The following is a 26,704-nucleotide window of genomic DNA, read 5'->3' as shown; positions in this document are numbered from 1 at the left end:
TTTTTAATCGGCGCCCAAAAATACCGATTTCCGATTGTTATGAGAACTTGAAATCGGCCCTAATTAATCGGCCATTCCGATTAATCGGTCGACCTCTGATTTACACTACCATTCAAAAGTTTGGGTTCACTTAGAAATGCCCTTGTTTTCCATGAAAACATATATGAAATGAGTTGCAAAATGAATAGGAAATATAGTCAAGATGTTGGCAAGGTTATAAATAATGATTTTTAATTGATATAATAGTGTCCTTCAAACTTTGCTTTCATCAAAGAATCCTCCGTTTGCAGCAATTTCAGCCTTGCAGACCTTTGGCATTCTAGTTGTCAAATTTGTTGAAGTAATCTGAGGAGATTTCTCCCCATGCTTCCTGAAGCACCTCCCACAAATTCGATTAGCTTGATGGGCACTTCTTACGATCAAGCTGCTCCCACAACAGGGTTGAGATCCGGTGACTGTTCTGGCCACTCCATAATAGACAGAATAGCAGCTGACTGTGACTGCTTCTTCCCTAAATAGTTATTGTGTAGTTTGGAGCGGTTGTCCTGTTGTAGGAGGAAATTGGCTCCAATTAAGCGCCATCCACAGGTTATGGCATTGCGTTGCAAAATGTAGTGATAGCCTTCTTCAAGATCCCTTTTACCCTGTACAAATCTCCCACTTTACCACCACCAAAGCACCCCCAGACGTCACATTGCCTCCACCATGCTTGACAGATGGTGTCTTGCACTCCTCTAGCATCTTCATTGTTTTCTGCGTCTCACAAATGTTCTACTTTGTGATCCCAACACCTTAACTTAGATTTGTCAGAGCATGACACTTTTTTCCTATCTTCCTCTGTCCAGTGTCTGTTATTTTGCCCATCTTAATATTTTCTTTTTATTGGCCAGTCTGAGATATGGCTTTTTCTTTGCAACTCTGCCTAGAAGGCCAGCATCCCGGAGTCGCCTCTTTACTGTTGACATTGAGACTGGTGTTTTGCGGGAACTATTTTATCAAGCTGCCAGTTGAGGACTTGTGAGCCGTCTGTTTCTCAAACGAGAGACACTAATGTACTTGTCCTCTTGCTCAGTTGTGCACCGGGCCTCCCACTCTTTCTATTCTGGTTAGAGCCAGTTTGCGCTGTTCTGTGAAGGGAGAAGTACACAGCGTTGTACTCCGCCCTCCATGGACTAGCCTTTGTTTCTCAGAACAAGAATAGACTGAGTTTCAGAAGAAAGTTCTATGTTTCTGGGCATTTTGAGCCTGTAATCGAAGCCCCAAACGCTGATGCTCCAGATACTCAACTAGTCTAAAGAAGGCCAGTTTTATTTCTTCTTTAATCAGGACAACAGTTTTCAGCTGTGCTAACATAATTGCATAAAGGTTTTCTAATGATCAATTAGTCTTTTAAAATGATAAACTTGAATTAACTAACACAACGTGCCATTGGAGTGATGGTTTCTGATAATGGGCCTCTGTACTCCTATGTAGATATTCCATAAAATCTGTTTCCAGCTACAACATTAACAATGTCTACACTGTATTTCTGATCAATTTGAAATTTTAATGGGCAAAAAATGTGCTTTTCTTTCAAAAACAAGGACATTTCTAAGTCACCCCAAACTTTTGGACAGTAGTGTACATATGAGATGAGTAATGTGAGATATGTAATATCTACATTCTTAAAAGGGCATTATTAAAGTGGCCAATGATATTAAGTCTGTAGGTTGGCAGCCGCCTCTGTGCTCGGTCTGGCTGTTTAACAATCTGATGGCCTTGAGATTGAAAAACAGCTTCTATTGCTCTGTCCCAGCTTTGATGCACCTGTACTGACCTTGCCGTCTGGATGGAAGTGGGGTGAACAGGTAGTGGCTCGGGTGGTTATTGTCCTTGATAATCTTTTTTACCTTCCGGTGACATGTGTTGTAGGTGTCCGGGAGGGCAGGTAGTTTGTCCCAGGAGATGTGTTGTGCAGACTCGCACTACCCTCTGGAGAGCCCTGCTATTGTGGGTGGTGCAGTTGCCGTACCAGGCTGTGATACAGCCCGATAGGAAGCTCCCGATTGTGCATCTGTAAAAGTTTGTCACGGTTTTGGGTGACAAGCCCAAAAAATGTCAGCCTCTTGAGGTTGAAGAGGTGCTGTTGCACCTTCTTCACCACACTGACTGTGTGCGTGGACCATTTCAGTTTCTCTGTGATGTGTACGCCGAGGAACTTAACTTTCCTCCTTCTCCACTACTGTCGATGTGGATATGGGGGATGCTCCCTCCGCGATTTCCTGAAGTCCACAATCATCTCTTTTTGTTTTGCTGACATTGAGTGAGAGGTTATTTTCCTCACACCGCCCTCCAAGTGCCCTCACCACCTCCCTGTAGGCTGTCTCGTCGTTGTTGGTAATCAGGTCTACCACTGTAGTGTCGTCTGCAAACCTGATGATTCAGTTGGAGGCGTGCTTCGCTACGCAGTCGTGGGTGAACAGGGAGTACAGGAGAGGGCTGGGAACACACCCTTGTGGTGCCCCAGTGTTGAGGATCAGCGGAGTGGATATGTTGTTTCCTACCTTCACCACCTGGGGGCGGACTATCAGGAAGTCCAGGATCCAGTTGCACAGGGTGGGGTCGAGACCCAGGTTCTCGAGCTTAATGATGAGTTTGGAGGGTACTATGGTGTTGAGTGCTGAGCTATAGTCAATGAACAGCATTCTTACATAGGTATTCCGCTTGTCCAGATGGGATAGGGCAGTGTTCAGTGTGATGGCGATTGCATCGTCTGTGGACTTATTGGGGCTGTAAGCAAATTCTAGTGGTGTGAAAAGTAGGGTGGAAGTGATCATGATGAAAGAAGTGAGTGGTACACTCATAGTCATTTAGTTCACTTAGCGTTCTTGGCCACCATTGTTCCTGTTCCCATCTTGAAGCATTTGGGGACAAGAGACTGGTCTGCGCATGCTCTGAGGATGCGGCTAGGGATGTGGTCTGGGCCGGCTGCCTTGCGAGAGTTAACACATTTTCATGTTTTACTCACGTAGGAGTGCCCACAGTCTTTGGTAGCGGGCTGTGTCGGTGGCACTGTATTGTCTTCAAAGCGTGCAACAAAGTCGTTTTAATTTGTCTGGGAGCAAGACGTCGATGTCCACGACGGGGCTTGCTTTTTTTTTGTATCCGTGATTGTGAACCCTGCACATACATCTCGTGTTTTAGGCATTGAATTGCAACTCCACTTCGTCTCTATACGGACTCTTTGCTTGTTTTATTGCCTTACGCAGGGACTAACTACGCTGTTTGTATTCAGCTATTTTTCCAGTCGCCTTGCCATGATTAAATGCGGTACGTGTCTTCATTTTTGCGCGAATGTTGCCATCAATCCACAGTTTCTGGTTCGGGAAGGTTTTAATAGTCACAGTGGGTATAACATCTCTTATACACTTCCTTATAAACTCGCTCACCGAGGCTACCCAGAACATATCCCAGTCCATGTGATTAAAGCAATCTTGAAGCGTGGAATCCGATTGGTCAGACCAGCGTTGAATAGACCTAAGCACGGGTGCTTCCCAATGGATTCATGGTCAGATTTGCAAAAAGGAGGGCGGGGAAGGGCCTTGTATGTATTACGGAAGTTAGTGTAGCGGTGATCGAGTATGTTACTCACTTGTGTACTGCAATCGATATGCTGATAGAATTTAGGTAGCCTTGTTCTCAGCTTTGTTAAAATCCCCAGCAACAATAAATGCAGCCTCAGAATATATGTTTTCCAGTTTGCATAAAGTCCAGTGAAGTTCCTTTTTGGTCGTCTTGGTATCTGCTTGTGGGGGGATGTACACGGCTGTTACGATAACCGAGGATTTCTCTTGGGAGATAATACGGTTGGCATTTGATTGAGGATTTCGAGGTTAGGTGAACAAAAGGACTTGAATTCCTGTAAGTTGTTACAATTACACCATGACTCGTTAATCATGAACCATACACCCAATAATACATATCAATACATATATATCTCTCGTTTACAGCATATGCCTTTAGCTTTGGTGTTATATGCTTGGGTCGTGTTAAATAGGTTACACCTTCGCAAAAATGTTGGGCAAATCGGTCTTCTTACTGGACAAGTTCAGGTAGTACCACTTGGTTTCAAAAGGTTTTATCCCTTCTGAACGTGACCCAATTCCTGTTTAGCATATTGCATCAAAGGATGCCTGTAGCTGTGAGATGATGAATTTCTCTAAATCCATTATTTCTTGTCGCTTTCCTCCCCCAGGCCTCGGCACAGCATGCTAACCCTGGAGAGCATCATGATAGAGGCCAGGAACATACCAGCCTACCTGCCCAACGTCCTGGCCCTCCGAGAGGCTCTGCACAAGGCCAAGGAGTGGAGTGCCAAGGTGGATGCCATTCAGGTAGTGTCGCGTCGCACGGTAATTACTAAGTATAGATTCAATTTGTGATGTATATAGATGTAGCTACAGGATATACGGGCATCTCTCAATATTTGTCTTTGATGTGCTCAGCTCTGTTTATACGCAACGGAATGGCCTGCTCATTTGTTAGAAGCTTACATTAGCTATGTTTCCATCAATTTGTCGAAAGATTTTCAAGCGGGGGCATCCCTAGTGGCACTGCAGTCGCAGTTCTTGAGGCCTCACTACAGCCCCGGGTTTGATCCTAGACTGCGTCACAGCTGGCCGTGACAGGGAGAACCATGAGGCGGCACACAATTGGCCCAGTATCGTCGGGTTTAGGGGAGGGTTTGGCCGGCCGGGATTTCCTTGTCCCATCGCACTCTAGCGACTGACGTCGGTCGCCAGCTGTACGAAGTCCGTACAGGAGTTGCAGCGATGAGACAAGACTGTAAACTACCAATTGGATATCACGGAATTGGGGGACGACGACTAATATTCTAATATTGGAACACCAAAATATATGCACATTTTACCAGCAAAGGTCTGTTTCCAGCAAACTGAAACTGCTTAATGACGTAGTGCAAATAAAAAGCACAACTTTTCATTCACAGTTGAAGTCGGAAGTTTACACACACCTTAGCCAAATACATTTAAACTCCGTTTTTCACAATTCCTAACATTTAATCCTAGTAAAAATTCCCTGTCTTAGGTCAGTTAGGATCACCACTTTATTTTAAGAATGTGAAATGTCAGAATAAGAGTAGAGTGATTCATTTCAGCTTTCATTTCTTTCATCACATTCCCAGTGGGTCAGAAGTTTCCCACAATAAGTTGGGTGAATTTTGGCCCATTTCTCCTGACCGAGCTGGTGTAACTGAGTCAGGTTTGTAGGCCTCCTTGCTCATACACGCCTTTTCAGTTCTGCCCACACATTTTCAATAGGATTGAGGTCAGGGCTTTGTGATGGCCACTCCAATACCTTGACTTTGTTGTCCTTAAGCCATTTTGCCACAACTTTGGAAGTAAGCTTGGGGTCATTGTCCATTTGGAAGACCCATTTGCGATCAAGCTTTAACTTCATGACTGAAGTCTTGAGATGTAGCTTCACGAAATCCACATAATTTTCCTACCTCGTGACGCCATCTATTTTGTGAAGTGCACCAGTCCCTCCTGCAGCAAAGCACCCCCACAACATGATGCTGACACCCCGTGATTCACGGTTGGGATGGTGTTCTTCGGCTTGCAAGCCTCCCCCTTTTTCCTCCAAACATAGCGATGGTCATTATGGCCAAACAGTTCTATTTTTGTTTCATCAGACCAGAGGACAATTCTCCAAAAAGTATGGTCTTCGTCCCCATGTGCAGTGGCAAACCGTAGTCTGGCTTTTTTTATGGCGTTTTTGGAGCAGTGGCTTTTTCCTTGCTGAGTGACCTTTCAGGTTATGTCGATGTAGGACTCATTTTACTGTGGATATAGATACCTTTGTACCTGTTTCCTCCAGCATCTTCAAGGTCCTTTGCTGCTGTTCTGGGATTGATTTGCATTTTTCGCACCATAGTACGTTCATCTCTAGGAGACAGAACGCGTCTCCTTCCTGAGCGGTATGAACGCTGCATGGTACCATGGGGTTTATACTGTGTACTATTGTTTGTACAGATTAACGTGGTACATTCAGGTGTTTGGAATTTGCTACCAAGGATGAACCAGACTTGTGGAGGTCTACAATTGAATCCTACAGACGAAGAACCATATGTGACAGTTTTTCCATTTTAAGATAATCAGTTATTTTTATATTATTAGTGTGTACCACATTAGGTGTTTTATGGTTGACAAATAATTCACCATACCCATATCTTCCAACAACAATTGATATTTTTTGTTATTTCAAAAAATACTTTTTTTATTGCCGTTTTAATTTTTAGAATGTGGAAGAACAGTATATCTCCAGTGATGATTTCAGTTTGTTTAAGAACAGTATATGTGACATTTTGCTTGACTCCTGTAAGATGTCCTTTTTTAACACCTGATATGATGTTTTAAGTACTTTCAAGTACAGATGCCCTTCATGTAAATAACTTAAATGCAATATGTAGTTAATTCATTTGTATAGAGGTTCATTTAAAGGTGGTCTATCAACTTTAGCACTGATGACTTTTCTTAAAAGTTGAGTCATGAAATCTTAGTCTCATTTAAAATGAAGCCCTCAATGTGAATAACTACAAAAATAGAATACAATTAAATGATTTCAATCAAAACAAGCACAACTTGTAAATATCAAATATGGATCAATGTGATGTACCAATATGCAGGTCCCTAAGGTCAATATTACAAAACGTTCAGAAAACCATTCTCTTTGCATTTAACACTATGATCAGCAATTAAGTTTTGAATTGCGTTAAACCCATGCTAAAGGCAAGAAATGTCCTTCTGTGCTGAGGTGACAGCAGTAAATAAGTATTAACTGCTTAGAGTTAATGCTAAATGTGGTGACAGAGAGACGTACTGTATATTGTAATGAATTAAAAAATGTGAAACAAGATCAAATGAATACTCTCATACTGTATGTGATGACTTATTTGTTTTTAATTCATTCAGATTAAAAAAGGTTCACATGATCACACACAAAATAATTCAACAGAACACATTGTACATAACATTTTCTACACTAGGAACAACATCTTAAAATTAAATTAATTCAATATATTGTGCTGGTTCAAATCATACACAAATTGATTCACATAGAAAACACCTACTATACATTTAATTTCCTACAATAGGGGTGACATGTCTTCTGAAATGTATTCAGATTCAACACACTATACAGGTTCAGGGGATCATAAACTGACAGAAAAAAACGGTTAATTATGTAGCTTGGTTTAACAACAAATTATTCACTCTGCAGTGATTTATAAAAATATTTTATTGTTAGAATAACATGTTGCATGTTGATGGGATGTTAGTGAACTATTCTCTGTGCAATACCTGTGACTTTTAACCACCTCACTGAGGTGATCTGTAGTCCAGCTGGTCGCTTGAGGACAGAATCAGGGAGGTGCCTGAAGTCTTCACATTGCATCCTCATCACCTTGAATGGTTTTGCTGGTTGTGCTTCAAGTATCATCAGCAACAAATTCAGATCAGGGCTGAAGTATTCTGTGTACATCCCCCTTCATCCGAGAGTAGTGGTTCTGGGTTCTTGGGAAAGATAGAATGTGCTCCTTTGACGCCCTCTTTCACTGTAGTATGTATCCGATGTGGCCTGTAAAGGAGACAACAAGATGTTGTTAAACTTGTATTCTCTCAATGGTCTAGGGACCTGCCTTAGAGTGCAACTGTGTCGCTATAACCGGGGTACAAATCCCGGTCACGCCATTGCCGTTTGTGGCCGTAGGGTCCTGTAGGGCGGCGAGAATTAGGCCAGTGCTGTCCGGTGGGAGGGGGAAGGTAATTGGCACTCAGTCCTCAATGCTCAGGTGGTAGTTGGACAGTTTAGTTACCATTTTGTTTAAAAGTAATAAACATTTGTATATTTTTGTTTCAGAATTCGCTATTCATCCATTCGATACTCTATGTTAATGTTTAGAAGATTGTTTGTACTGATATAGCGAAATAATCCAGGCTGGAATCCATAGCGCATTACCTATTGCTATGCTTCCCTCTTCCATCTTCTAAAGGAGACCTAGCCTCAGTAGCCTGATCTGGAGACCTTGCAACCTCACCTGCCTCAGCTAACTTTTCCTGAATTACCTGACAAAAACAATTACATTTCAATTAGCAGGTTATTAAAAACTAGTACAGAGAATACAATATGTTTGTAATTGATATTCATATAGACATTAATTCATATTTTCACTTGCCTGAAGACGGCTGTTGGTTAGCTGGAACATAGACATGAAAGTGACCCTGCACACATTCAATCTCTGGCCTGCTTGCTGTACATGGTATTTGAAGGTTTGTTTCCGTCGTTTGTTCTCCTCAGGTTTACGTCTCCGTTTCACCTCATGCTGCAATAAAAATTGACAATGATGAATTCAGAATTTAATATACTGTAGCACATTCAGGATATTGCTTGATCAGGACCTCCATCTTTCACACACTCCCAATCTATACACAGAATGAGTTTATATTGCACCATTGTGTAACATTGCACTTTTAGAGTTAACGTTAATGTACGTATCATTACTGTCAAAGTTAAACTATGCAAGTGTTCAATATAGCTATTATAATAATAGGCGTTTTGTCTTATTTCTAACCTGTTCTAAGCCAGAGAGAATCAACGCTTGTTGTTTCTCGTATGGGACCGTGTAGAAACTGTTGAACAGATGCAGCTTGCGCTCATCAGTCAACTTTCCACAATCCTTTCTGCACGTCGTGGAACACGCTCTTCCCTGCAGGATACAGTTTAACTAGCTAGCTACTGTAGCCATGTCGAATCATCCGGTGGATGGAGAAAAAGTTTCTTCTATAATCTAGCAATAACATTTGTAACGATAATGTATGAGTTAGTAGCCAATGAACTTTAGCTAATATGTTTTCTCTATAGTTACAAATTAGACAACCCAGAACATACATGTTAGTTACTGTACTCTATAGCTAGCTAGCTTGATTGTTTGATATACGGTTCTTCCACATACCTCTTTTGGACAGCTTTTCCCTGTTTTCTTCTTGACCCTTACGATTTGTATAGGGTTTTCCCGCATCCCGTAAGATCTTCCTTTGCCTGTCTTTCCATTCTTTTAGTTTTGTTTTACGTTTCTTTCCCACATTTCTGCGATTTTCATCAGCAACAGAAAGGTTGTGCGCTTGTCCGTCCATTCTGAGTGGTGCACATAAACGGTTATTCCACGAGAGCCTATTTTTAAATTTAAAATGATTGTTAATTAGTGCGTGGAAAGCTTGTGAAACCGGTTCACTATAGAAAAAGGGTGTCCAATAATGATTTTTCATGTATATCTCTTCTTTTTTTTTATGTCACATATATGGTTCTTCATCTGTAGGATTCAATTATATTTCTGAGGTCTTGGCTGATTTATTTAGATTTTCCCATAGTGTCAAGCAAAGAGGCACTGAGTTTGAAGGTAGGCCTTGAAATACATCCACAGGTACACCTCCAATTGACTCAAATGATGTCAATTAGCCTATCAGAAGCTTCAAAAGCCATGACACAATTTTCTGAAATTTTCCAAGCTGTTTAAAGGCACAGTCATCTTAGTGAATGTTAACTTCTGACCCACTGGAATTGTGATACAGTGAAATAATCTGTCTGTAAACAATTGTTGGAAGAATTACTTGTCATGCACTAAGTAGATGTCCTAACCGACTTGCCAAAACTATAGTTTGTTAACCTCTAGTGACACCCCATCCCGGATCCGGGAGCGTAATCATCGACTGACACTAATTAGCATAACGCAACGGACATAAATATTACTAGAAAATTTCCCTAGTCATGAGAATCACAAGTGAAACATATTGAGACACAGCTAAGCCTTTTGTTAATCAGCCTGTCATCTCAGATTTTCAAAATATGCTTACAGCCAAAGCTAGACAAGCATTTGTGTAAGTTTATCGATAGCCTAGCATAGCATTTTGTCCAGCTAGCAGCAGGTAACTTGGTCGCGGAAATCAGAAAAGCAATCAAATTAAATTGTTTACCTTTGATGAGCTTCAGACTCCCAGTTAGATAGCAAATGTTCCTTTTTTCCAGAAAAAAAAATGTTGTAGGTGAAATAGCTCCGTTTGTTCCGACCGGAAATTGCGGTGACGACAACGGCGAAAAATATTCCAAATTAGCTCAATAATATAGACAGAAACATGGCAAATTTGTTTATAATCAACCCTCAAGGTGTTTTTCAAATATCTATTCAATAATATATCCACCGGGACAATTGGTTTTTCAGTAGGACCGATTGGAAAAATGGCTACCTCCTGTAGTTTATGCGAGAATCACTCTGAGAGCCATCAGGTGACCACTTACACAATGTAGCCGATTACGGGTATTCTTCAACATAAAGGCGTAAAACTATGTCACAATGCTGTAGACACCTTGGGGAATACGTAGAAAAAGTAATCTGGTTGATAGCCCATTCACTGCTCAATAGGGACGCATTGGAACGCAGAGCTTTCAAAACATGAGGCACTTCCGGATTGGATTTTTCTCAGGCTTTCGCCTGCAATATCAGTTCTGTTATACTCACAAACAATATTTTGACAGTTTTGGAAACTTTAGAGTGTTTTCTATCCTAAGCTGCCAATTATATGCATATTCTAGCATCTTGTCCTGACAAAATATCCCGTTTACTTTGGGAACGTTATTTTTCAAAAAATGAAAATACTGCCCCCTAGTCACGAGGTTTTAACAAGAAATTTGTGGAGTGGTTGAAAAACGAGTTTTAATGAATCCAACCTAACTGTATGTGAACTTCCGACTTCAACTGTACCTAATAAAAAATCAGATCTGCGATGTGTTCCCATCCCAATTTTTAACGCTGTCAATGGTTTTGCCACAAAGTCTGAGAGAAACAGCAAATGTGCCCCATCTGTTTTTTTGGCACGTGCTCTCTTGTCAACAGCTCGCAGATACAGAGCAGAGGGTAGGCTTTATGATGAGGTTATGGATAAGAGCGAGATCATTTTTATTTATTGACAGCCAAGCTCAGATCATGCCACCAGCATAAAATTAAGACCCTCAATATTTATTGGAAAGAAGCATCAAGCTCATCACTGTGCACATTCACCACCCTCTGAAGTTCATTATTATTCTACAGATTAAATAAATTAACTGTGCAGTGTGCATAATTTTCCAAGTCATAGTGGGAGGACCACAGAACCATATTATTTACTGTGACAGCATTTCCACTGAATTTGTCCCATTTTTATTTATTTTACAGACAAAACAATTATCCCGTCTAGTGTATTTATGTTCTGTCGACATTTGCAAAGTTTACAGGCAATGATACTGTTTCCATCAGGCCTGTCGTGAGTTTTACATTTTTTATCCAACCGGAAATTGACTTTCATTTAAATAGTTGGTTGGGAACATGGTTATTGTTACTAGATAGGTTTGTCATTTATCTTGTTGTCAGAACATGAATGATACATGTGAATGGGAACGGTCATACTGTGCGATGCATTACTTATTTAAAAAAACAATTGATGATAATAATTAATTTCCTTGTATGTTTCCCCCATATGTCTCACTCCCTTCAGTGTGGCAGTAACTATGCATACCTGGAGCAGCTGGAGAGCCTGCTGGCGAGGGGTCGCTCCATCCCCGTCCGGCTGGACCCCCTGCCCCAGGTCGAATCCCAGGTGGCCTCAGCCCGCGCCTGGAGGGAGAGGACTGCACGCACCTTCCTCAAGAAGAACTCAACCTACACCCTGCTACAGGTAAGAAATAATACCCTGAGTTGGGTTGTACCTAGGCATTGGGAAATCATGGATGAGTATGTCGCTGTGATGGTGGGTTGAAATATTTTTCTAACCAAGCAGCCCTTTCAGACTATGCTGACCCCAGAGTGCAATATGATATATTTGCTTAAGCTATGTAGAATGGTGCAGAAGTTGGCGGACCACCATATGCAGATTGTTGTGAATTCCATCTGTCTATACTGTAGGTAGAATAGGACCAATATTATCATAGGACTAGTAGTTAGATAGCATGTGTGCTAATCTCTATTCTCTGTGTGTTGTCTCTCCTTAGGTCCTTAGTCCGCATGTAGATATTGGTATCTACGGCAACAGCAAGAGCAAACGCAGACGAGTCAAGGAGCTCCTTGAGAAGGAGAGGGGTCTGGACCTGGAGGGTCTCGGCGACCTTGACGAGAGTTATGAAGATGCCTGTGACCCGGCCATCGTCGTAGCGGCATTCAAATCCAAGGAGCAGAAAGAAGTTGAGGCCATCCACTCCCTCCGAGCTGCCAACCTGGCTAAGATGGCCATGTCTGACCGCATCGAGGAGGTCAAGTTCTGTCTGTGTCGTAAAACTGCCAGTGGGTTTATGTTGCAGTGTGAACTGTGCAAGGACTGGTTCCACGGAGCCTGCGTGCCATTACCGAAAGCGGGCTCACAGAAGAAGCTCATGGTCTCGGCCGGGAGCCAAGGCAACAGCAAGGAGGCCAAATTCCTGTGCCCGTTATGCCAGCGGTCACGTCGCCCGCGTCTGGAGACCATCCTGTCTCTCCTGGTGTCCCTCCAGAAGCTGCCGGTGCGTCTGCCTGAAGGGGAGGCCCTACAGTGCCTGACGGAGAGGGCCATGGGCTGGCAGGTAGGCAGTTGTGGAAAAAGTATTCAGTTGTTATACTTGAGTAAAAGTAAAGATGCCTTAATAGAAAATGACTCAAGTAAAAGTGAGTCACCCAGTAAAATACTACTTGATTAAAAGTCTGAAAGTATTTCATTTGACATTTAAAAGTTTTAGACACCTGCTCATTCAAGCATTTTCTTTATTTTTACTAGTTTCTGCATTGTAGAATAATAGTGAAGACATCAAAACTATGAAATAACACATATGTAATCATGTAGTGGCAGGGTAGCCTAGTGGTTAGTGTTGGACTAGTAACTGGAAGGTTAGCTGACAAGGTACAAATCTGTCGTTCTGCCCCTGAATAGGCTGTTAACCCACTGTTCTGAGGCCGTCATTGAAAATAAGAATTTGTTCTTAAAACCTCTTGCAGCTCCCCCCCTACTTTGTGCAATTTCTGCCTGAAGACATACCCAAATCTAACAGCCTGTAGCTCAGGCACAGAACCAAGGATATGCATAATCTTGGTACCATTTGAAAGAAAACACTCTGAAGTTTGTGTAAATGTGAATTGAATGTAGGAGAATAACACACAATAGATCTGGTTTAGATAAAACAATGAAAAAAAACATGTTTTTTTCTTTTTGTATCGTCTTTAAAATGAACAAGATAAAACAAACATTCAGATAGGATGATGGGGACAATTTCAGTGGAAAATATAAGAGGGCAACAGTACTTGTGCAAAGTTTCAGAATGATAACTTCCAAAATGAGTGTGCTACATGACATTTATCATGAGGGCACCCAGGTGTCCCACACAAATAGCCCAAATGTACCCAAGTGGCCAAGTTAGTGAAGGTATACATTTTGAAACAAATAACTATATACAAAATGCCCAAATGTTATTCTAACAACCCCCCCCCCCCCCCCCCCAAAGAAAAAGAAAAATATTGATTAAAAAAAAGATGGAAAAATGTAAATATATACATTTACAAAATAACATAGGTAACTATTTACAAACGTTCAATATTTGGATGACCCTCAGTCCTCTATCAAATCAAATCTATTTATATAGCCCCAGCCTAAAACCCCAAACAGCAAGCAATGCAGGTGTAGAAGCACGGTGGCTAGGAAAAACTCCCAAGAGGCAAAAACCTAGGAAGGAAGAGAGAGGAACTAGAGAGGAACCAGGCTATGAGGGGTGGCCAGTCCTCTTCTGGCTGTGCCGGGTGGAGATCAGTGGTTGTAGAGGGTGCAACAGGACAGCACCTCAAGAGTAAAAATGAACAGTTTAGGGTTCCATAGCCGCAGGCAGAACAGTTGAAACTGGAACAGCGGCAAGGCCAGGTGGACTGGGGACAGCAAGGAGTCATCATGCCAGGTAGTCCTGACGCATGGTCCTAGGGCTCAGGTCCTCCGAGAGAGAGAAAGAGAGAATTAGAGAGAGCATACTTAAATTCACACAGGACACCGGATAAGACTCCCATTCTGTGTTAGTGTCACTGTGAAAGAAAATGTTCAGTTAGAATAGTTTCACATATGAGCCCTGTATCAACAGGTATAATAAACAGATATATATAGAGAGTTGAAGGTTGAATATATTATTATATTATTATTACCTGCTAGATCTACTGTCTCTTTTATATTATGACATTTCAGCTAGATCTACTGTCTCATATTATATTACAACAGACCAGCTATATCTACTGTCTCCATTTCACTTTGGCCATTGTTGTGGTCCTGCCCTCTCCTCAACAGCCTCAAATAAGCTATTTCATGTGGGTTGGGGTGGGGCGGCAGACACGCATCTCGCATTTCATGACATTAAATGTTTATATACTGCTTCTAAAATAAATAAAAAATCACAAATAATATTTTATATTATTAATTTCAAACAAGGGCATTAGCATGATAAGAACTTACCAGTCCAAACCTCTCCTGTTAAAAAATATTCCTCCACAATCGCTAAATGAAGCGTCCTACAACAATCTCTGTCTCACCTTCCCAATCAATTTATTCTAAAGTTGTGTGTACATCTGTATATCTGAACTTAGATTTAACTTTCCCTGACTTAGTCACCATAATGATTGATAGATAAACAGCTGAATCTGCGCATTCACCAAACAAAGCAGTGCGTAATATGCGTAGCTTCTTCCAGGAATGAATATTCAATAGCGCATGACTCTCTTTAAGCTGGAGCTTACTACATGGGTTGGTCTTGCAACACATAAACGGCGTATTGCCGTTTAGCCCAGCTCATTGGCTATCTACCCAGCTAGATTTCTAGACAATCAGTGGTCATTGGGTTAAAAGACAGTCAATCAATGAAACAACGGGCAAATCATTGGTGCACAATGATGTCATTACTTGTTGTCTTCAAATCGGTTTCTTTCAGTCAATATGTCCCGCGAAATGGCCCATCAGGTTTGATTGTGTTACAAACAAACCAGTTGATTGCAGTGAAACCAAACACGTCACGTCACGTTCTGTGTGGGTGATTTACCTGGAATGTGTCGTCGAAAATGGAATGAGACGGAATCCACTACACAAGCGGTTCACAAAATGTTTTGTGTTAAGTTTTTAAAGCCTATTTTATCAAACAAAAGATCATTCATTGTGTAACGATGAGCATTGGAAGTGCAAACAGACGAAGATCGTCAAAGGTAAATTATTTATTTTAATGCAGTTTGTGATTGTTACCCCTGTGCTGGTTAATTTATTTTTATTTTTAAGGGGCTCTATGCTCAGATAATCAAATCGCATCGTTTTTTAAATCTGACAACGCAGTTGGATTAGCAAGATTCTAGGCTTTCGATACATGTGAGACACTTGTATTTTCATGAATGTTTAATATGACTATTTATGTAGCAATCACCGTATGTTGTGGAATTTCAGCCAGCTAGCAGGTTCCGTGCGCAGAGAGGTTAACTCCCTTGCCAAGTTAAATAAAGGTTAAATAAATAAATAAATGTAGTAACCAAAGAAATGTCAACCTGTCTGGTACAAGCTAGCGTCCCACCTCGACAACAGCCAGTGAAATTGCAGGGCGCCAAATTCAAAACAACAGAAATGCCATAATTCAAATTCCTCAAACATACAAGTATTATACACCATTTTAAAGATAAACTTCTTGTAAATCCAGCCACAGTGTCCGATTTCAAATAGGCTTTACGGCGAAAGCACACCAAACGATTATGTTAGGTCAGCACCTAGTCACAGAAAACCATACAGCCATTTTCCAGCCAGGGAGAGGGCTCACAAAAGTCAGAAATAGCGATTAAATTAATCACTAACATTTGATCTTCATCAGATGGCACTCAAAGGACTTCATGTTACACAATAAATGTGTGTTTTGTTCGATGAAGTTCATCTTTATGTCCAAAGACCTCATTTGAAATTGGTGCGTTATGTTCAGAAATGCATTGTCTCAAAACAAACATCTGGTGAAAGTGCAGAGAACCACATCAAATTACAGAAATACTCATAATAAACATTGATAAAAGATACAAGTGTTAAACATACAATTAAAGATAAACTTCTCCTTAATGCAACCGCTGTGTCAGATTTCAAAAAGGCTTTACGGCGAAAGCACACCAAACAATTATGTTAGGTCAGCGCCTAACCATAGAAAACCATACAGCCATTTTCCAACCAAGGAGAGGTGTCACAAAAGTCAGAAATAGCGTTAAAGTTAAAGTTAATCACTTACCTCTTCATCTGGTGGCACTCCCAGGTCTCCATGTTAGACAATAAATGTTTGTTTTGTTTGATAATGTCCCTCTTTATGACCAAAAACCTCCTTTTTGTTTGCGTGTTTAGTCCAGTAATTCAAATGCACAAGGCGCGGGCACAAGTCCAGACACATTATTATTATTTTTTTTAAGTACAATAAAAGTTAGCAGAAACATGTCAAACGATGTTTAAAATCAGTTCTCAGGTTGTTTTTGTCATAAATAATCTAATATTTAAACTGGACAAAAGCTTTGTCAATAGAAAAGGTAAACAAAGGCGGCTCCCGATCATGCGCTTGGCTCATGTCTGGAATTTTCCACTGTCCACTCATTGAAGGTGTATCTCCCTCAATTTTTCAGAGTAAAAGCCTGAAACAATGCCAAAAGACTGGCCACAAGTAGAGGAAGCCGCAGAGATCATGAACTGGGTCCTAAGTCTTTGTATGGTGGATAGGCTTTCAATGGAAAAACAGCCTTTCAAAATAATAGTACTTCCTGGTTGGATTTTCCTCAGGTTTTCGCCTGCCATATCAGTTCTGTTATGCTCACAGACATTATTTTAACAGTTTTGGTAACTTTAGAGTGTTTTATATCCAAATCCACTAATTATATGCATATCCTAGCTTATGGGCCTGAGTAGCAGGCAGTTTAATTTGGGCACGCTTTTCATCCGGAGGTGAAAATACCTCCCCCTTCCCAAGAGAGGTTAAACAAATCAAAATATATTTAATATTTTAGATTCTTCAAAGTAGCCTCCCTTTGCCTTGATGACAACTTTGCACACTCTTGGCATTCTCTCAACCAGCTTCATGAGGTAGTCACCTGGAATGCATTTCAATTAACAGGTGTGACTTCTTAAAAGTTCATTTGTGGAATTTCTTTCCTTAATGCATTTGAGCCAATCAGTTGTGTTGTGACAAGGTAGGGGGGGGGTGTACAGAAGATGACCCTATTTGGTAAAATAAAAAGTCCCTATGGCAAGAACAGCTCAAATAAGCAAAGAGAAATGACAGTCCATTACTTGAAGACAAGAAGGTCAGTCCATGTGGAAAATTTCAAGAACTTTGAAAGTTTCTTCAAGTGCAGTTTCAAAAATCATCAAGCACCATGATGAAACTGGCTCTCATGAGGACCGCCACAGGAATGGGAGACCTATGCTGCAGAGGACAAGTTCATTAGAGTTATCAGCCTCAGAAATTGCAGCCCAAATAAATGCTTCAGAGTTCAAGTAACAGACACATCAACTGTTCCGAGGAGACTGTGAATCAGGCCTTCGTGGTCGAATTGGTCTGGAGTCCAAATTGGAGATTTTTGGTTCCAACTGCCGTGTCTCTCACACTGCCGTGTGAGACGTGATCTGGGTGAAAGGATGATCTCTGAATGTGTATTTCCCATGTGAAGCATTTAGGAGGTGTTATGGTGTGGGGGTGCTTTCCTGGTGACACTGTCAGTTATTTATTTAAACCACTTAACCAGCATGGCTACCACAGCATTTTGCAGCGATATGCCATCCCATCTGGTTTGCACTTAGTGGGACTGTCCTTTTATTTTTCAATGACCCAACACATTTCCAGGCTGTTTAAAGGCTATTTGACCAAGAAGGAGCGTGATGGAGTGCCTCATCAGATGACCTGGCCTCCACAATCACCCGACTTCAACCCAATTGAGATGGTTTGGGATGAGTTGGACCACAGAGTGAAGGAAAAGCAGCCAGCAAGTACTCAGCATATGTGGGAACTCCTTCAAGACTGTTGGAAAATAATTCCAGTTGAAGCATGTCTAGAGAATGCCAAGAGTGTGCAAAGCTGTCATCAAGGCAAAGTGTGGCTATTTGAAGAATCTCAAATATAAAATATTTTTTGATTTAATACTTTTTTAGGTACTACATGATTCCATAGTTTTGATTTCTTCACTATTATTGTACAATGTAGAAAATAGCAAAAATAAAATACTAACCCTTGAATGAGTAGGTGTTCTAAAACCTTTGACGGGTAGTGTACTTAAGTATCAAAAGTATAAATTATTTCACTTTCCTTATATGAAGCAAACCAGACGGCATCATTTTCTTGTTTTTTTTGTTGTTATTTACCGATAGCCAGGGGCACACTCCAACTCATTTACAAAAAAGCATTTGTGTTTAGTGAGACTGCCAGATCAGAGGCAGTAGGGATGACAAGGGATGTTCTCTTGATAAGTGTGTGAATTGTACAATTTTCCTGTCCTGCTAATCATTCAACATGAAACAAGTACTTTTGGGTGTCAGGAGTAAAAAGTAGTGGTGCAAAGTACTTAAGTAAAAATACTTTAAAGTACATTTTAGTTGTTTGGGTTATCTGTACTTTACTGTTTATATTTTGGACAACTTTTACTTCACTACATTCCTAAAGCAAATAATGTACTTTTTACTCCATATATTTTGTGTTCAACACAAGTTTTCAGAATCAAATACAATTTTGCAAAACATAATAAGAAGAATAAGAAGTTGCAAGGGTGATTACATTATTATTATTTTTTGAATTTTACCCCTTTTTCTCCCCAATTTTGTGGTATCCAATTGTTGTAGTAGCTACTATCTTGTCTCATTGCTACAACTCCCGTACGGGCTCAGGAGAGACGAAGGCTGAATGTCATGCGTCCTCCGATACACAACCCAACCAGCCGTACTGCTTCTTAACACAGCGCGCATCCAACCCGGAAGCCAGCCGCACCAATGTGTCGGAGGCTACACCGTGCACCTGGCAACCTTGGCTAGCGCGCACTGCGACAGGAGTCGCTGGTGCGCGATGAGACAAGGAGATCCCTACCGACCAATCCCTCCCTAACCCGGACGACGCTAGGCCAATTGTGCGTCGCCCCACGGACCTCCCGGTCGCGGCCGGTTACGCCAGAGCCTGGGCGCGAACCCAGGGACTCTAATGGCACAGCTGGCGCTGCAGTACAGCGCCCTTAACCACTGCGCCACCCTGGAGGCCCCAAAAGCCACATATTCTGAGTCAAACAAAAGTCTTGTTTATTTAAACTCCTCTCTATTCATTAATGGAATCGATTAATCAAACTCCTCTCTACTTGCAGGACCGCGCCAGGCAGGCCCTGGCTACAAACGAGCTGTCCTCGGCCCTGGCCAAGCTGTCGGTGCTCAGTCAGAAGATGGTAGAACAGGCTGCCCGGGAGAAGACCGAGAAGATCATCAACGCCGAGCTGCAGAAGGCAGCCGCAAACCCTGACCTGCAGGTAAGAGATTACTGCTGCCATATGCTACTAAGAGCCATCCATGTATAGAGTTTGTAGGCGCTAACATGGCGTCCAGTGTAAAAGTTGGCCGTTATCTCTCTATATGGCTCTCGTGGCCAGTCATTCCTCTAAAGAAGATGCTCAGGGATAAGGTAAGTAAGATGAACAGACTGAAGTGTTTTTTTTCCAGGTCATCTCCTTCTCTTCCTTATTTGTTCAGTGCATTCGAGAGCGAAAAACAGAGATTGGTTCCAAGGTAGTGTTATTACTACTGATGAGAAGTAACAGAATGACTGTGATGTCTGTTCTCCATAGGGTCACATCCAGACGTTCCAGCAGGCAGGGTTCAGCAGGGCAGCGTCGCCACGCCAGTCTGTCGACTACGATGACGAGGAGACGGACTCTGACGAGGACATCAGGGAAACATATGGCTACGACATGAAGGTACTGTGGTGTGGCTTGTTAACTCGAAATTACACCACGACAAGGTTCCAGTTTAACAGCGTTTACTAAACCATATTAGCACACTACATGGTCGCCATTTCACTCAGGCCAGGTTCATCAACCCCGTGACTCCTGCGCAGGCGCACTAATAACAGAGTGATAGCCCGTAATAACAGAAATATAGGGATACTTCAAACATGAACTTAACATGGCCAATGGAGAGTTTTCTCAAGTATTCAAGTTTTAAATATCGAAAATACCTGTTGAATCAATTAAAATAAAACCAAATACTACTGTATAGCTGCTGATAACAAAGCCAGTAAAACATTGCTATTCAATATATCTCATGCAAAGACAGCACTTAGCAAATCCTGCTTTTCTAGCATTGTCCTCACCTGCCCCACTTTCTCGCTGTCACTCGAGCTCTCTGCCTCTCGTGTGTGTGTGTGTGTGTGTGTCAGGACCCAGGTGAAGTGAAGCCGTACCTGTTTTGTGATGAGGAGATCCCTGTCAAGTCAGAGGAAGTAGTCAGTCACATGTGGCCCACCACCCCCTCTTTCTGCGCTGAACACGCCTACTCCTCTGCATCCAAGTCCTGCCCTCAGAGTAAGACATGGCATTATAATCTATGGCTACGCAAACTCTCTCTCCCTGTTATACTTAAAAATAGTAATTTATAAATGTGTCATTAATTTTATGTTCTGGAGTATTGTTTCCTTGTGTGTATTGTCTTTGGGACCTTATTTAGAAATGAGAATTTCAAGTTACTTACATTAAACTATACATGTAGATATTGAGTAAATGTGTGTTTTCATTGGTTGATTGATGAATCATTCTCCCCCTCTAACCTCCAGACCAGAGTACCCCCAGGAAGCAGCCCAGGAAGACGCCCCTGGTGCCTCGCTCCCTGGAGCCCCCTGTGCTGGAGCTGTCCCCCCCGGCCAAGACCCAGTTAGAGGAGCTGATGCTGGTGGGGGACCTGCTGGAGGTGTCCCTGGACGAGACCCAGCACATCTGGAGGATCCTGGAGGCCACACACCCTCCCTCTGAGGAGAGGTTCCTACAGGTCATGGAGGTAGGAGAGAGGCATTGGTTTATACACTTATTTTTATACTGAACAAAAATATAAATGCAACATGTAAAGTGACAGGTGTGGCATACCAAGAAGCTGATTTAAAAAGCATGATCATTACACAGGTGCACCTAGTGCTGGGCACAATTAAAGGCCAGTATAATGTGCAGTTTTGTCACACAACACAATGCCACAGATGTCTCAAGTTTTGAGGGAGCGTGCAATTGGCATGATGTCTGCAGGACTGTCCACCAGAGCTGTGCCAGAGAATTTAATGTTAATTTCTTTACCACAACCGCACAACCAAAGAATTTCTGCACAAACTGTCAGAAGCCGTCTCAGGGAAGCTCATCTGCATGCTTGTCATCCTCACAAGGGTCTTGACTTGACTGCAGTTTGGCGTCGTAACCAACTTCAATGGTCAAATGCTCACCTTCGAATGCCACTGGCATGCTGGAGAAGTGTGCTTTTCGCTGATGAATCCCGGTTTCAACTGTACCAGGCAGATGACAATATGGTTTCGTGTGGGTGAGCGGTTAGCTGATGTCAATATTGTGAACAGAGTGCCCCATAGTGGCGATGGGGTTATGGTATGGGCAGGCATAAGCTACGGACAATGAACACAATTGCATTTTATCAATGGCAATTTGAATGCACAGAGAGACTGACGAGATCCTTAGGCCCATTGTTGTACAATTAATCCACCACCATCATCTCATGTTTCAGCATGATAATGCACGGCCCCATGTTGCAAGGATCTGTCCACATCCTAGGAGCTGAAAACGTCCCAGATCTTCCATGGCCTGCATACTCACCTGACATGTCTCCCATTGAGCATGTTTGGAATGCTCTGGATTGACGATTGCGTGTTCCAGTTCCCGCCAATATCCAGCGACTTTGCACAGCCATTGAAGATGAGTGGGACAACATTCCACAGGCCACAATCAACAGCCTGATCAACACTATGTGAAGGAGATGTCACGCTGCAAGCATGAGGCAAATGGTGGTCACACCAGATACTGACTGGTTTTCTGAATCACAACTCTATGCATATGTGTATTCCCATTCATGTGAAATCCGTAGATTTAAGGCCTAATTTATTTATTTCAATTGACTGATTTCCTTATATGAATTAACTGAAATGTTAGCATGTAGCATTTTATATTTTTGTTCATTGCATGTTATTTTATTTGGACATGGCCAAGAGGGCAGCTCCAATAAAGAATATGCAGTCACTGGCTGAAAACACATGTATGATCTGAACTGAACATGGGTGATACGAAGGCTGGTTTCCTGCATCCTTATTAAGTCTACTTAATGGACATAAAAGCACTTTCAGTAGGGATTATTAATTGAGCAATTGTGTCCATCCCTCTTTACTGTCTTCCCTTCCCAGCATGAGGATTCTCAGTTTGAGAAGATCAAGATGAAGATCAAGATGAAGGACTCTGAGAAGAAGAGGAAGAGGAAGCTGGAGAGGGCGGAGCACCAGCTTCTCATGGCAGCTGTCTCCGGGGTCGGAGACATGATGCGGTCCCCCAAGTCCTCAAAGGATCCGAAACTGAGCCTCTTAGACCCGCTGGGGAAACCCAAGAAGAAGAAGAAGCTGAAGCTGAATCCGGATAAGAACCGTGAACTGAAACAGCTGGCGAAGCGCCTGGCTAAAGAGGATAAGGAGAGGAAGAGGAAGGATAAAGCTGTGGTCAAGTCTGAGGCTGTCAGGGAGGGGCTGGAGAAGAGGAAAGAGAAGAAGATCCTGGATATACCGTCGAAATATGACTGGTCTGGAGCTGAGGACTCCAATGATGAGAACGCTGTCTGTGCGTCCAAGAACTGTGTGAGACCCTGCAAGGACAAGGTGAGAGCGACACGAGAAGCATGTACACAGTTAGTGTGTGTGTATTTAGTCCAAAATCAACCCTCTCTCCAGTATACACTACTTGATGCACATTTCAAAATTATTGGAGGGGTGTAAGGAATATGGTCAGAACACCTTTGTGGGGCTATTATTGTGTCTATGGGTACAACCTCAGCCAAGGGATTGACTTCTGCCCTGGTATTCCAGACTGACTGATTGAGACCATTAATTTGCCAGCAGAGGGCAGTGCATCTTCTGTAGTTGTCATCAGACCTTGAATAAAAAAAAGCATTTTTATTGCATGACATGTATTTGATCACCTACCAACCAGTAAGAATTACGTCTCTAACAGACCTGTTAGTTTTTCTTTAAGAAGCCCCCCTGTTCTCCACTCATTACCTGTAGTAACTGCACCTGTTTGAACTCGTTACCTGTGTATGGACATCGGGGATAAAATTGTAGACCTGCATAAGGCTGGGATGGGCTACAGGACAATAGGCAAGCAGCTTGGTGAGAAGGCAACAACTGTTGGCGCAATTATTAGAAAATGGAAGAAGTTCAAGATGACGGTCAATCATCCTCGGTCTGAGGCTCCATGCAAGATCTCACCTCGTGGAGCATCAATGATCATGAGGAAGGTGAGTGATCAGCCCAGAACTACATGGCAGGACCTGGTCAATGACCTGAAGAGAGCTGGGACCACAATCTCAAAGAAAACTATTAGTAACACACTACGCCGTCATGGATTAAAATCCTGCAGCGCACGCAAGGTCCCCCTGCTCAAGCCAGCGCATGTCCGGTCCGTCTGAAGTTTGCCAATGACCATCTGGATGATCCAGAGGAGGAATGGGAGAAGGTTGTGTGGTCTGATGAGACAAAAATATAGCTTTTTGGTCTAAACTCTACTTGCCGTGTTCGGAGGAAGAAGGATGAGTACAATCCCAAGATCACCATCCCAACCGTGAAGCATGGAGGTGGAAACATCATTCTTTGAGGATGCTTTTCTGCAAAGGGAACAGGACGACTGCACCGTATTGAGGGGTGCAACAACCTCCTTCCCTCAGTAAGAGCATTGAAGATGGGTCGTGGCTGGGTCTTCCAGCATGACAACGACCCGAAACACACAGTCAGGGCAACTAAGGAGTGGCTCCGTAAGAAGCATCTCAAGGTCCTGGAGTGGCCTAGCCAGTCTCTAGACCTGAACCCAATAGAAAATCTTTGGAGGGAGCTGAAAGTCCGTATTGCCCAGCGACAGCCCCGAAACCTGAAGGATCTGGAGAAGGTCTCTATGGAGGAGTGGGCCAAAATCCCTGCTGCAGTGTGTGCAAACCTGGTCAAGAACTACAGGAAACGTATGATCTCTGTAATTGCAAACAAAGGTTTCTGTACCAAATATTAAGTTCTGCTTTTCTGATGTATCAAATACTTATGTCATGCAATAAAATGCAAATTTACTTAAAAATCATACAATGTGATTTTCTGGATTTTCATTTTAGATTCCGTCTCTCACAGTTGAAGTGTACCTATGATACAAATTACAGACCTCTGCATGCTTTGTAAGTAGGAAAACCTGCAAAATCGGCAGTGTATCAAATACTTGTTCTCCCCACTGTATGTGCTGTTGGACGTGACTGTAAATTAGACTCTAAGTCAATGAGTAGCCTAACCACCCTCCCAGTTCTTCCCAGCCATGTGCTCTCAGAGCACAACAGAGGCATGGGGATATCCTCCATCTTAACAGAACTTGAAGGGGGGCTGGATTGGATTAGGCTTAAATGCACCATAATAAAATGCAACATAAATATCATGCTTATTAAACATCAAGTACGTAATGGTATATTCCTTTTAAAAACACTATCTACAAATATGACTCTTGTGAATCTGAAGGACCTTTTCTGAGCACTAGCTGATGATATTATATCCTTATTTAAGCAGAAGGCGTGATCGCCTGTATGTTTACGTCTCTCTTCCTTCTGTCAGGTGGACTGGGTTCAGTGCGACGGCGGCTGTGACGAGTGGTTCCACCAGGTGTGTGTGGGTGTGACCTGCGAGATGGCCGAGAACGAGGACTACATCTGCATCGACTGCACCTGCAAGTCGTCTATCTTGAGTCGGGGTGTAGTTGGAAGTTTGGGCAGAAGCATGGGCATAGGAGGAGGAGGGGTGACTGCAGTGGTGAAGTTGGAGCGTGTTTGTGAGGAGCCGGTGGTGCTGGAAGCACCAGTCTACAGCGGGCTGAGCCAGATCATTATGCCCCCCTCCCAGACCCAAATGATGCCCCCCTCTACCTCCCTCCCCCAGCAACAGCAGCAGCCGGATACTCGGGAGAGCAGCTAGCGCAGACCCAGGACAGAAACGCACATGCACAGCCACCACACACAAACCCATTCACCCGGTAAGCTCGCATCAGACCATTTGAGTCTGGAAGAGCTTGACTTGTTCTGACTGACATATTTCCCTCTTGACTTAATGGTAGAGGAGCTTAAATTAAGGGGTATCCTCAAGACTAGATGATGATACTCCCATGAGAATAATAGTCTCATTTCTTTGTAGTATCAGCTCCTTTGAGGAGGAGAGAGATGTATTTTCTGCATCACAGATAAACTCCAGATTAACTATTTTCCTGTTCTCCCTCTCCTCTTCTCTCTCCTCTCATGGGAACCAATTGTTGATGAGGATTTGTTTCTCTCGAATTCAGAACTGTTAGAGAAGGCCTTATAATCCAGAGAACACTGTGTGCACAGAGCGGTTTTTACTGCACGACTTGGAATGACCATGGGCCGTTTTGTCTTGAGTTTTTTCTTGAGTTTTAGGTCTGTAACGTCCTCTACCCCCGTCTGAAAATTATTTGGTGCCAATCTGCCTCAGTTCTACTACAGTCAGAAACTTCAGTACAGTCATTATGAATCTGTGGAGGTGTACATAGGTTTCCCAAATGGCACCCTATTCTATATGTAGTGCACTACATGGGATCTGGTAAAATGTAGTGCACTATAAAGGGAATAAGGTGCCATTTGGGATGGGGTGTTACACCTCCACATATTCTTGATAACTGTACTGAGTCGGCAGGTAGCCTAACTTTTTAAGTGTTGGGCCAGTAACCAAAAAGTCTCTGGTTCGAAACCCGCGGGCTGACTAGGTGAAAAATGTATCGATATTAAGGTACTTAACCCTAATTGCTCCTGTATGTCGATCTGGATAAGAGCGTCTGATAAATGACAAAAATGTAAATGTGAAAATTTGGGATGCACATTCAATATCCTCTCCTCTCTGCCTTTCTCCAAACAATAAATAACAGCTCCATGTAGGATTAGGAACAATGGTTGTATGTAGTGATACGTATTTATAATGTGTAAATAGGTTTTAAGCAATAAAGTGATTGAATGTGGCTGTTTTTGTTTTCTCACCTTTAATAAACAATTCCTAGTGAAATGAGTAAGGAGCAGAATTTTTGGTTTTATTTTCAATACCATTTTATACAATTTCCTGTTTGAGATGATTTGATATGTCATTTAATGTCAATAGCAATGTCTGGCATCAGATGTCTAAACTCCCAACTACCTCAGATAGATAGATTTGAGTTTGGGGTGAGTCACCAGGAGGCCTGACTGTTTTAGGAGCCGTGGGTTTTGAATGTAAGATCTATGAATTCGGGCCTGTCTGTCAACTTCTGGTGGTCATTAAACCATTAAGGTTACCCTGAACCTGATTGTGTAAAGCTCTGCCTGTTTTTGAGTACATTAAGTTCTTCAGA

At 42.4% G+C, this 26,704-nt stretch overlaps 1 protein-coding gene across 8 annotated transcripts in view; it reads left to right on the top strand.

The window, feature by feature from the left end:
* The window catches only part of LOC110500291 (lysine-specific demethylase 5A), a 76,598-nt gene extending 50,212 nt beyond the window's left edge, over positions 1-26,386 (top strand). For 5 of the 8 annotated variants that reach the window (XM_021577596.2, XM_021577593.2, XM_021577592.2 and 2 more), the window contains exons 21-29: positions 4,235-4,391; positions 11,583-11,762; positions 12,076-12,639; positions 19,418-19,576; positions 19,892-20,020; positions 20,482-20,626; positions 20,875-21,095; positions 22,489-22,950; positions 24,931-26,386. In XM_021577596.2, the coding sequence (XP_021433271.2) occupies positions 4,235-4,391; positions 11,583-11,762; positions 12,076-12,639; positions 19,418-19,576; positions 19,892-20,020; positions 20,482-20,626; positions 20,875-21,095; positions 22,489-22,950; positions 24,931-25,287 (2,374 nt within the window). In that variant the 3' untranslated portion in view covers positions 25,288-26,386. The remainder of the gene's footprint in view (positions 1-4,234; positions 4,392-11,582; positions 11,763-12,075; positions 12,640-19,417; positions 19,577-19,891; positions 20,021-20,481; positions 20,627-20,874; positions 21,096-22,488; positions 22,951-24,930) is intronic. The other 3 variants (XR_005038585.1, XM_021577594.2, XM_021577595.2) reach the window with 3 other exon arrangements.
* Positions 26,387-26,704: the final 318 nt, after the last annotated feature.

Source organism: Oncorhynchus mykiss, chromosome 21, assembly GCF_013265735.2.
Source record: "Oncorhynchus mykiss isolate Arlee chromosome 21, USDA_OmykA_1.1, whole genome shotgun sequence".
NCBI lineage: Eukaryota > Metazoa > Chordata > Actinopteri > Salmoniformes > Salmonidae > Oncorhynchus > Oncorhynchus mykiss.
This window is presented reverse-complemented; position numbering and strand designations above follow the sequence as displayed.